The 12,480-nt window shown below is 41.9% G+C and overlaps 1 protein-coding gene across 1 annotated transcript in view; it reads right to left on the reverse strand.

Moving 5' to 3' along the window:
- LOC116480088 (ceruloplasmin-like) overlaps positions 1-2,193 on the reverse strand; it is a 37,322-nt gene extending 35,129 nt beyond the window's left edge. Inside the window, exons 1-2 of the mRNA XM_032172033.1 lie at positions 2,039-2,193; positions 995-1,230 (exon numbers count right to left, since the gene is read on the reverse strand). Coding sequence (XP_032027924.1) covers positions 995-1,230; positions 2,039-2,193 — 391 coding nt within the window. The remainder of the gene's footprint in view (positions 1-994; positions 1,231-2,038) is intronic.
- Positions 2,194-12,480: the final 10,287 nt, after the last annotated feature.

Consider the following 12,480-nt stretch of genomic DNA (forward strand, 5'->3'; position numbering starts at 1 on the left):
AATTCAAGGCCTGTTTCTAGTTCTTCTTCATGCTTCCCTGACGGAATCATCAAACCTCAGTCCAAGTTTTGAGAGTTGATTAAAAAATAAACAAATAAAGCAAACTCTTGTTAACATTTTTCACATTATATGTCTATAATATAGACTATTTTTCTTTTATTTTTTTTATAGAATATATTTAAAGGGCAATAATCATTGCAAGATGGTCATGTAACATGGCAAAATAATGATGACAGATGAAAGGAATGGCATATGGGATTTCCACTGCCCTGTATTATCATAGAGCCTCTGTTGGAAGGAGCACATATCCTATAGGTGGTACTCTTATCAAGTTGGCCTAAAGTTCCAGTTTTCTAAAGGTTTATGCCAGGCCTTTTAAAAACCATATTTCAAACACTGGGAAAAAATATCTGTGTTCTACTAAAGACAAGTCCAAACTCTCTTTTCCTAGCTTTCCTTGTTGTCTCCCAAAAACTCACAAAATCCTATTTGTTGGCTTTCTCTTCCCTTCCTTTTTTTTTTCAAAATCATGATGTATCTGTGACCGTAGTTGTGTAGGAGAGAAGATTCTGCGTGGAAAGTAGTGATTTCTCTTGATACTGATATCTTCCCAGAGAGTGATCCTCATCTACTAGGAAATGGAAATGAGGTGGGGGCAGAACAGTATTTCTGCCAACCTAACATTCAGCTCATGAGTGTTTCCTACAAAACAAAACAAAAAAACACCTTTTTTTTCTTTTCTGGTGAGTAAGGGAAAAGTGTTTTATTTCCTAGGAATTGCATAAGGGCTGTCACTCAATTAAGATGAGAAACTGAAAAGGGACTGTCTTGGGTATAAACGTTAAATACATCAGAAGTAGAGTCTGCATCCACTCTAAACTCCATGTAGCTGATAATGCTGACCAGTCCATGATTACCTGGCTTTTTCTAATGCAATGTGCTCATACTTTCCATAAGCAAAACTCAGGAATGTCAGGAAAGAGGATCCGCTTACCTTCATTTTCTTTGGAGTAGGTGAGCCCATGAGGATGATAACTATAAGCTCTTGAAGCATTATTTTTTACATGTACATAAATGAAGTCTCCAGTCTCTGCCTTAATCATTGGACCTAAAAATCCCAACCAGGATGGTTTTTCAATGATCGTTTGAAATGTATTATCAGTATATTGAAAATACAAAGCCTTTTTAAAAACAAAGCTCTTCCTCGCTTGACCTCCTTGTAGAAATTCTCTATAAACAAACAAAAAAGAGAGGACTTTAACAAATGTCGACTGGAAAGAAACAAAGTGTTAAATAAGCTAAAATGAAAAGTCAGAAGTTCTACAGCCTAATTTTGGCAAATAAAACCCAGAGGCTGGAGAAAATGTGATGGGAGTCAAAAACAGGTGTAATTGGTGAGAAGAATGTTGAAATACTGAATGAAGAAATCAAATACAAATGTAGTAAGTAAAACATGTGGCATTTTGGTTTAAAAGACATGCCAAATTCTTTAAACTGAACTGTGTCTATGTTTCTAACCCCACTTTAAGGTTACTTTAGCATTCAAGTAGTCGATCAGTTCCCATGATTTAGGACTGTTTACACATTTAAATGGATTTGTGGGTTTGTTGGTAGTATTAAGGTGTTTTGCTCTTAAACCGTGGTAAATCAGAACCCCACTCATGTCCTCTATATTTCCCTCTCTCAATTATCTGAAGACAAAAATCGAGAAAACAGCTACATACATATCAAAAGGAAAGTGTTGTTTTATACCTTATCACGTGAACAAAATTAATGATAAACAGAATTCGCTATGATCTGCAAAATAACGTGTCAGGAAGACAAGAGTGGCGATCGTTCCAGGAAAGAGCAATTTTGGATTTGTATTACTACCTCTTTTCCGTATCATGTTGGAGCTAAACAAACGAAGTGGTTCTAATGGCATATGTGCCCTGCAAGTGTCAATCATGAGAAAGTCTTCATCAGCATTTCATCAATGATCAACAATTATCAACTTTTGCTTCAGATAGTAACTTTTTAAATGCAGAGGATTACTTACAGGTCTTCAGAAAAAGGCTTTCCATTGAGCATATTTTTACCAGAAGGAGCATAATTCCAAATGCTTTCTTCAATGCCTATGTAGTAGTGCCTATCTATTGCCCAACCTGGAGAACTAATAAAAAACAGAAAGGTCAATGGCAAAAGCATCTTCATTTTCAAATTCTGAGCCTGGAGAAGTTAACTGAGTAGGGCTTCCCTACCTTTTATAATCCAGGCTTTCTTCTTTCATTTGTGTCTGTTTACGTACATTATCTGTCTTCATTAACATACATGTCATTTGCATTCCAAGTGATTTTGGATTTCATTGTCAGGTGAGGTGAAATGTTGCACAACACACTGAATCGTTAGGTTGCCCATCATCCACTGTCCCTTAATGATGATTATCTGTACCTAAATTATAGGAATATTCTCCTGTCTAGTCTCTGGCCTCCACTTTCTTACTATTTAGTCCATTCTACGTACCATTCCCGGAAAATTCTTGAAATGCTACCTTTATCAAGTTTTTCTACTAGATGATAATTTAAAATTTCTTGTCATTTAAGACTTTCATTAAGTTATTCTCAAATTTCTTAGCATTTAAGACTATCCATGTAATCTAGGCCCCAATCTGGTATCTCTGATATTCCAGATTTGTCCCCAAAATTCACTTATAGGATCCCTTCCCTTTGGGGAGTTTTCTTACTAGGAACACGGTGTGAGGTGGGAGAGAATGCAGAAAACATGGAATCAGACAGCCTGTGTTTGACTCTTAGTGCTGTCAGTTATCAGCAATGTGTAATTATGTAACTTCATTTCTTCATTTATAAAATGATAATATTACCTACCCAGTTAAGAAGTTGTGTAAATTCAATGACAGCCATCTTACAGAGGAGCTTGCGGACACACAAGGAAGCTGATGCATAGTCAACATTTAACAAGTGTTACTTACAGTACTTCCTGTTCCTTCATTGTTATAATGTGCTTTCTGAATTTATCTCATCTTATTTGTGCCCATTTCCCAGTCTGATTTTGTCTCCCTCAGCCTCTCTTTTTCTCGGCTAATCCAAATTTTTCCCACTCTTCAAGGCTCAACTGAAACTTCACCTTCTCAGTGAAGACTTCCCTGACCATTTCAGCTTAGAAACATGCCCCTCTCTGAATTTACCAGCTGTAACACAGACTGTCAACAAACTACATCTTGCTTCAGACTGTTGCTTAAATTTCCATGTGGTATTTACTTTACTCCAGTAGGTTATAACTTCTATAGATCAGGATAGGAAGATTAGATAGGAAGCATTTATTCTTTCTCTTTCCCGGAGATACCAAGAAATGTTAAATTTAAATGTCAAATTTATTGAACAAATAGAGTGCCTTGGCTGAGAATACAATAAGTAAGGAAAGGAGAAGGAATGTTTATAAGCCATTGATCTGATCTGGGTATCATCACGTATTGTAATATCTATTACTATTAGGTATTGTTTGAGATTTTAGAATTGGAAAGCCACAGTGTGTTTCAAAAGTTAGACTCTAATTTAGGTTTAGAAACCCATGGTTAGAAATATTAAGACAACACAATCGTATGATATATGAGTAAGACCTAGTATTTGATAACACAACAGGGTGACTATAGTCAATAATAACAAATATACATAAAATAACAAAGAATGTAATTGGATTGTTTGAAACTCAATGGATAAATGCTTGAGGGGATGGATACCCCGTTCTTCATAATATGCTTATTTCACATTGCATGCCTGTATCAAAACATCTCATGTACCCCATAAATACAGACACCTACTATATACCCACCAAAATTTTTAAAAAATTAAAAGAATATGGTGTGTATAATTTTGTAGCTTGCTTTTATTCCTCAACTATATATCTTAGATGTCTTTTATGTCAGTACCTAGAAGTCTAGTTCTTTCATTTTAACCTCAGCATAGCTTTTCCTATTTTGGATATACTATTAATATACAAATATACTATAATTTATTTTTTTCTTTTTTTTTCTTTTTTTTTTTTTGAGACAGAGTTTCACTCTGTCGCTCAGGCTGGAATGCAGTGGCCCAATCTCAGCTCACTGCAACCTCTGCCTCCTGGGTTCAAGTGATTCTTGCGCCTCAGACTCTGAGTAGCTGGGATTACAGGTGTGTGCAACCACACCAGGCTAATTTTTGTGTTTTTAGTAGAGATGGGGTTTCACCATGTTTGCTGGCTGGTCTCAAACTCCTGGCCTCAAGTGATCTGCCTGCCTAGGCCTTCCAAAGTGGCAGGATTACTGGCATGAGCCACGACACCCGGCCTATTTTTCAAAACACACAGAGTCAAAGTACATTTTTCCCATGTGTACATGTAGATATCAATACATATTTAAGAAAATGCCACATACTCCAAATGTCAATACTCCAAAAAGTGTTGGAGTTTTGGATGAAGAGATCAAATATAAATGTAGCAAGTAATATATGTGGCATTTTGGTTTGAAAGACATACCAAATTCTTTGGGCTGAACCATCTATATGTTTCTAGCCTCACTTTAAGGTTACTTTAGCTCTTAAGGAGTAGATCACATTCCATGGCTTAGGATTGTTTACGCAATCTTTGCCTGAGCCACTGAGTGCTTTGGCAGATTTAAAGTCACCAGCAGATCTTGGAAGGAATTCAGAAAAGCTGGGTATCCTGGAGGGACCTTGGCACAGGAGAACCAAGAGAAGAGATTCACATCCCACACCTTTTGGGAAACAGTTGAAAGGGCTGGCAAGAAGACCCCAGTCAAACACAACGTATCACAAAAGGATTATACATGGGCTCTCTGCCTCAAGGAAGAAACTCAACTGGATTCGAATAGTTGGAAGCTATAGGCCCACAAATTTAGCTCTGTATGTGGAAGAACCATAAAACCTACCCTGTCACTGTGGCCTGGACCAGCAGCTGTAAAAGGACCCCACCCGCCAGGTGGGAATGGGATTCTTTAAATGAGCTTTCAAAGGCCCCTTCTTCCCAACATTCTATGACTTCCTCCTCATTCTCATAGGAACATTAGTTTTACCCTGGAATATGAATAGCAAAGGATCGATTCAGCTGGCATTTTTTTTCTACACAAGGTACCCCAAAAAGTGCAAAAAAATCTCCTATATTCAAGCAGATCTACCTCCAGTTCAACTCCACCATTTACTACCTGTGTAATGTGGGACGAGCTGCATAATCATTCTGACCCAGAGTCCTGTTATTTGTAATATAAGGGTAATAATAATTAAAGTTCATGGCTCCTGTGAGGACCTGGCCTCTACTTTTACACAGAGCAGGCACATGGTGAAAGCTCTCAGCCTGCTGACAACGAAAATAGTAGAGCATGGTATTGGTAAATATTTGTTGTTTTGGTTCTTTTCAACAGGTTACTAGGAAAATTGGCTTCTATTTTTTTTTTCTTGTTGAAGGGTGAAGGGTCAAGCACTTTTTCTTAGGTTATGTTACATATTATTCTTTGTCAATATGAAAATAATTGTTCCAATCCTTTCTGTTCCTCCCTGAATAGCCCTCATTAGATCAGCCTTTTGGTACAGCAGTGTTTAAAGTTGATCACTATCATTTGATTGTATTGTTGGTTACAGCTCAAGAACATAACTCACTTTATTTAAGTTTACTTAGCCAAACTTTGTTGAATTTAGCCTGAAGGCGTGAGGCTAAATACCTTGGAGGAAATTTAGATTCCTTCCTGGTTTTTCCATTCCAGAACTGTAACTAAGTTTAATAAATAAGTAGAGCAAATAAAAATGTGCATAAGGGACTAGTGATAATAACATCTTATGTTTGTAAAAAACTCTGCTATATAGAAAATATTTTATAAATGAAAATTATTACCCTATGTAATTTTCCCAACAGTCTCTCCCTTACCCCTGCCCCTTCCTTACACCTGTTTTGTAGATAAGAGATCAAAAACTCAAAAGGTCAAGTAACTTGCTATAGAATGTACATTTCCAAATTGTAGTGCCAGTAGTCAGATATAGATTACTGGATTCCAAATAAAATTTTCTATTCTTTTCATACTACCTGTAATAGCAGTGGCTTTAATAGTTTAAGTGTGTAGACTTCTATATTATCTACAAATGCTCAGTTTTGCTCGGAGTATATGGCTCTAATTATATCTTCCAATAAAGCTGATAAATTAGATATAAAAGATGTTGGGGCAAGATGGGGAGTTTAAAGACACCATGGAGGATGTCAGGCACTGTTAGATCCATTTCTATTCTTTGTATTACTTCTACCAATAACCACCATTTGTTGAAAGTCAGCTCTTCCTTAGCCCTTTTGTAAATATTAGTTCTAATTGTGCCAGCAACTCTGAAAGGGAAGCTCATTAAGTTCTCTTTTACAGATAAGGAAATTGGAACTTGGAGATTTTAAACAACCAGCCAAAAGAACTAAATGTTATTGCCAGAATTTAAACCCAGGCCTTAAATCCTGGTGGATGCCCTACCATTAAACTCCTTGCTTTATAATCAAGGTTACTCTATGGAAAACTATCAACCAGATTAGAAAAATTTGAATAAGTAGAGCAGCTAGCAGCTGGGGCAGTGAGGTCCACTTGGGCTGGAGCTCTGAGTCCTTCGCAGTTTAAGGCTATGCAAATCACAAGCTTTCGCAGTATGGGGTAGACTACATAAGACACTGGAGGCCTACAAAGCAAGGCACAGAAGGGAATAGTGGGAAGAACAGTAAGAAACAGAAAAGCACCCCCCGACATTCCAGGAGCTGTCCTGGTACTAGTGGCTAAGCTTTGCCCAACTAGGAGCTGGCCTGGCACTCACAGCTAGGCCCTGGTGTCCTCCTCCTTGGCATAAACAATCTCCCAGAACACCAACATCAGACAGCACCACTCTGTGACCCTAATGGAGCCAGAAAAAAACAATGCCACTCCAGAAAATGTCTGAATATTGTCGATGAAAAGAGTCAAACTCTGTAAAATATTTGAAGACATTTATTCTGAACCAAGTATGAGTGACCATGGCCTGTGACACAGCCCTTAGGAGGTCCTGAGAACATGTGCCCAAGGTGGTTGGGGTGCAGCTTGGTTTTTATACCATTTTACGGAGGCATGGGACTTCAATCAAATACATTTAAGAAATACATTGGTTTGGTCAGAAAGGAGGGACAACTCCTCGTGGGGGCTTCCAGGCTATAAGTAAATTTAAACATTTCCTGGTTGACAATCGGTTGAGTTTGTCTAAAGACCGTGGATCAACAGAAAGGCATGTCTGGGTTAAGATAAAGAATTGTAGAGACCCAAGTTATTTACAGAGGAAGTTTTGGGTAGTAGGCTTCAGAAACAATAGGTTGTAAAAATGTTTCTTATCAGACTTAAAGTCTGTGTTGGTGTTAATGCTGAGAGGTGTAATGAGGCATGTCCAACCCCCGCTGCCCTTCAAGGCCTGAAACAGACTCCAGGTAAAATTTTAAAAGAGCCCTGGCTGAGGAGGAAGTCCCTTCAGATGGTTGGGGGGCCTTAGAATTTTATTTTTGGTTTACAGTATACATGAGAAACATCAACATTGTCCAAATCTCAAAAATAACCACGCATTCCCTGACTATATTTTATGGCTCTAGCTTTGTTTTACTCTTTACTAATTATAGCTTTAGCTTTATTTCATTCTTTTCTTATAGATTACATTTATTAAGATACCCAGTCATAAATTTCCCCCACTTTCTCACTGCCTCTGATCCAGAGCAAAGCCCTGCTTCCTTAAACATCCCCCACAAATCACCTAACACAAATCCCAATCACACAATAAGTTCTTTTTAACACTGTTTTTTTTTCTGAGATACTTCAAGGTTCTTTATCATGTATGTTCTCTCTCAATGCGTTAATCAAAAACACAACTTGTTCATCTACAGATGAGTTCCTGTGGTTTAGCTGGAGTGCACTGATACTAAAGTCCATGATGTAGGTCAGGGAATCTGTTTCATGGCTTAAAATAGTGCCAACACGACAAAAACTCAGAAATGTGTGTCTCTGGCTTGAACCTCTCTGCCTAACAGTATATACAATAATCTATGCCACATTTTCACTTAGATGGTTAATAAAGCAACTTCTTAAATGTTTATGCACAGAAAAATCATCTGGAGATTTTTTTAAAAGGAAAAATCTGTGTTCTATACGTCTGGGTGGGTCTGAAATTCTGCATTTCCTCACTGGCTCTCAGATGATGCCAGTGCTGCAGGTCCATGAACCACACTTTGAGAAGCAAGAGTCTAATGATCTCGTCAAACTCAACATGCCCAAATACGAACCCCTAAGACTTCCAGTTTCAGCTCCGGCATGTAAAGAGCATGGAAGTCATCATCCTTACAACAAGAGAAACTGGACAAAGAAAATCAACAGCTTTTCTTAAACCCATCAGATAATGGAGTTTGTAGGGCAAATCCCCATATCTGCAGAGACAGACAATCTAGAGTCACAGAAGAAATATGCTTACCTGGAGCAGAAGCCACTGGTACAATAAACTGGTAATTTCAACAATGGCTGGAGGCTGAGTTTGGACTGGTTAAAAGTCAGCTGAATTAAAAGGCTAACATCCAAGATGTGTGTGTGTGTGCATGTGTGCATGTTTATATTTGAAAGGCCTTCATGTTTTTGGTTTTGTTTGTTGGTTTGTTTTTCTCTTCTAAGACCTTGTCTTTTTGAGCAAAAGTTTATTTTTTTTCTCAGTTGACTGAATTCTGTTTTCACCTGATTTTTTTTTTTTGACTAAAATAGTTATTGCAACAGAGACTACTCTTGGGATTTTAAGGAAGAGTGTAGTTTAATTTTATGTTTAATTTGGCTCAAAGAAAAATAAAAGTGTCTCCTTCTAGCACTGTCAGATTTTTTCTCTTTCTATGTTATAATGTAAATTTTGCTATTTGATTTTTACCTGAGTTGTTTCCTTTAATGTGGAAATTTTAGACTATTTAGCTGACAACTGCCTAGGGTTGTGAAACAGATTATCGAGAATCCGAAAGTCTAAGATAGGAAAAAAAAAGGAGGGAGTCTTTGTAAATCTATAAAATGTACTGTAAACAACCAATGGGTTCACCTTGCCAAGACAGACTGATTTACCAAGATAGCAGAATTGCAATGGAGAAAGAGTAATTCACGCAGAGCCATTGTGCGGGAGACTGGAGTTTTATTATTTCTCAAATCAATCTCCCTGAGCCTCTGGGGATCAGAGTTTTAAAATATAATTTGGCAGGTAGGGGCTTGGAAAGTAGAGAGTGTTGACTGGTCAAGTTGGAGGTGGTGAGAGTGTGCTGGCAGTCTTTGCAGCCCTCGCTGGCTCTCGGCGCCTCCTCTGCCTGGGCTCCCACTTTGGCTGCACTTGAGAAGCCACTCAGCCCGCCGCTGCACTGTGGGAGCCCCTTTCTGGGCTGGCCAAGGCTGGAGCCAGCTCCCTCAGCTTGCTGGGAGGTGTGGAGGAAGAGGCGCGGGTGGGAACTGGGGCTGCCCATGGTGCTTGTGGGCCACCACGAGTTCCCGGTGGGCGTGGGCTCCGTGGGCCCCACTCTCGCAGCAGCCGGCAGGGCCTGCAGGTCCTGGGCAGTGAAGGGCTTAGCAACTGGGCCAGCAGCTGCTGTGCTCAATTTCTCCCCGGGCCTTAGCTGCCTTCCTGCAGGGCAGGGCTTGGGATCTGCAGCCAGCCTGCCATGCCTGAGCCTCCTCCTCCTCCCCGCCCACGTGGGATCCTGTGTGGCCCGAGCCTCCCCAATGAGTGCCGCCCCCTGCTCCACAGTGCCCAGTCCCATCAACCACCCAAGGGCTGAGGAGTGTGGGCACACCGCACGGGACTGGCAGGCAGCTCCACCTGCGGCCCCAATGCGGGATACACTAGGTGAAGCCAGCTGGGCTCCTGAGTCTGGTGGGGACTTAGAGAACGTTTATGTCTAGCTAGGGGATTGTAAATACACCAATCAGCACTCTGTATCTAGCTCAAGGTTTGTAAACACATCAATCAGCACCCTGTGTCTAGCTCAGGGTTTGTGAACGCGCCAATCGACACTCTGTGTCTAGCTACTCTGGTGGGGACTTGCAGAACCTTTGTGTCTAGCTCAGGGATTGTAAACACACCAATCAATGCCCTATCAAAACAGACCTCTCGGCTCTCTGTAAAATGGACCAATCAGCAGGATGTTGCTGGGGCCAGATAAGAGAATAAAAGCAGGCTGCCTGAGACAGCAGTGGCAACCTGCTCGGGTCCCCTTCCACACTGTGGAAGGTTTTTTCTTTTGCTCTTTGCAATAAATCTTGCTACTGCTCACTCTTTGGGTCCACACTGCCTTTATGAGCTGTTAACACTCACTGCGAAGGTCTGCAGCTTCACTCCTGAAGCCAGCGAGACCACGAACCCACCGGGAGGAACGAACAACTCCAGATGTGCCGCCTTAAGAGCTGTAACACTCACCATGAAAGTCCGCAGCTTCACTCCTGAGCCAGCGAGACCACAAACCCCACCAGAAGGAAGAAACTCCAAACACATCTGAACATCAGAAGGAAAAAACTCTGGACACACTGCCTTTAAGAACTGCAACACTCACTGCAAGTGTCCGCGGCTTCATTGTTGAAGTCAGTGAGACCAAGAACCCACCAATTCTGGACACATTTCGGCGACCCAGATGGGACAATTGCCTATTGCCGAGTTGTGAGAGCATCGCCTATGGCTGAGTGGTGAGACAATCACCTATCGCCAAGCAGTGAGTACCATTGGACCCCTTTCGCTTGCTATTCTGTCCTATCTTTCCTTAGAATTCGGGGGCTAAACACCAGGCACCTGTTGGCCAGTTAAAAGTGACTAGCATGGCTGCCAGACTAAAGACATGGGTGTCAGGCTTTCTGGGAAAGGGGTCTCTAACAACCCCCAACTCTTCGGAGTTGGGAGCGTTGGTTTGCCTAGAACCAGCTTCCGCTTTTCCTGTACTTCTGGGCTGAGCCGAGGGTCAACAGAGAGGAAAGCCATGCAGCTGCAGGGTCCCGACGACAAGTTGGTTGACCCTGTGGCCATGAGCGGAACTCTCAAAGGCATTTCTCCCAAGCGAGAATTGCCCATCTATCCTATCTATCCTGACCCTTGCCCCCTGGGTCCTAATGCCTGCCAGACAAACTTCCTCTCACCTCTCTTCTCTGAGGTTAGCCTCACTTCTAAAAATTGCTACCTGGAGGTGGAGCCAAGATGGCCGAATAGGAACAGCTCCCGTCTACAGCTCCCAGCCTGAGCGACACAGAAGACGGGTGATTTCTGCATTTTTGCTTGAGGTACCGGTTTCATCTCACTAGGGAGTGCCAAACAGTGGGTGCAGGACAGTCGGTGAAGCGCACTGTGCGCGAGCCCAAGCAGGGCGAGGCATTATCTCACTCAGGAAGTGCAAGGGGTCAGGGAGTTCCCTTTCCTGGTCAAAGAAAGGGGTAACAGACAGCACCTGGAATATCGGTTGAGTCCCACCCCAATACTGCGCTTTTCCAACTGGCCTGGAAAACAGCACACTAGGAGACTGTGTCCCGCACCTGGCTCGGAGGGTCCTGTGCCCACGGAGTCTCGCTGATTGCTAGCACAGCAGTCTGAGAGCAAGCTGCAAGGCGGCAGCGAGGCTGGTGGAGGGGCGCCCGCCATTGCCCAGGCTTGCTTAGGTAAACAAAGCAGCCAGGAAGCTCGAACTAGGTGGAGCCCACCGCAGCTCAAGGAGGCCTGCCTGCCTCTATAGGCTCCACCTCTGGGGGCAGGGCACAGACAAACAAAAAGCCAGCAGGAACCTCCTCAGAATTAAATGTCCCTGTCTGACTGACAGCTTTGAAGAGAGTAGTGGTTCTCCCAGCACGCAGCTGGAGATCTGAGAACGGACAGACTGCCTCCTAAAGTGGGTCCCTCACCCCTGAGCAGCCTAACTGGGAGGCACCCCCCGAGTAGGGACAGACTGACACCTCACTCGGCCGGGTACTCCTCTGAGACAAAACTTCCAGAGGAACTATCAGATAGCTGAATTTGTGGTCTCACGAAAATTGGCTGTTCTGCAGCCACCGCTGCTGACACCCAGCCAAACAGGGTCTGGAGTGGACCTCTGGTAAACTCCAACAGACCTGCAGCTGAGGGTCCTGTCTGGTAGAAGGAAAACTAACAAACAGAAAGGACATCCACACCAAAAACCCATCTGTGCATCACCATCATAGAAGACCAAAAGTAGATAAAACCACAAAGATGGGGAAAAAACAGAGCAGAAAAGCTGGAAACTCTAAAAAGCAGAGCACCTTTCCTCCTCCAAAGGAATGCAGTTCCTCACCAGAAACGGAACAAAGCTGGATGGAGGATGACTTTGACGAGTTGAGAGAAGAAGTCTTCAGACGATCAAACTACTCTGAGCTACGGCAGGAAATTCAAAACAATAGAAAAGAAGTTAAAAACTTTGAAAAAAAATTAGAAGAATGGATAACTAGAATAACCA

The sequence above is a fragment of the Hylobates moloch genome, unplaced genomic scaffold (genome assembly GCF_009828535.3).
Source record: "Hylobates moloch isolate HMO894 unplaced genomic scaffold, HMol_V3 SCAFFOLD_13, whole genome shotgun sequence".
Lineage (NCBI taxonomy): Eukaryota > Metazoa > Chordata > Mammalia > Primates > Hylobatidae > Hylobates > Hylobates moloch.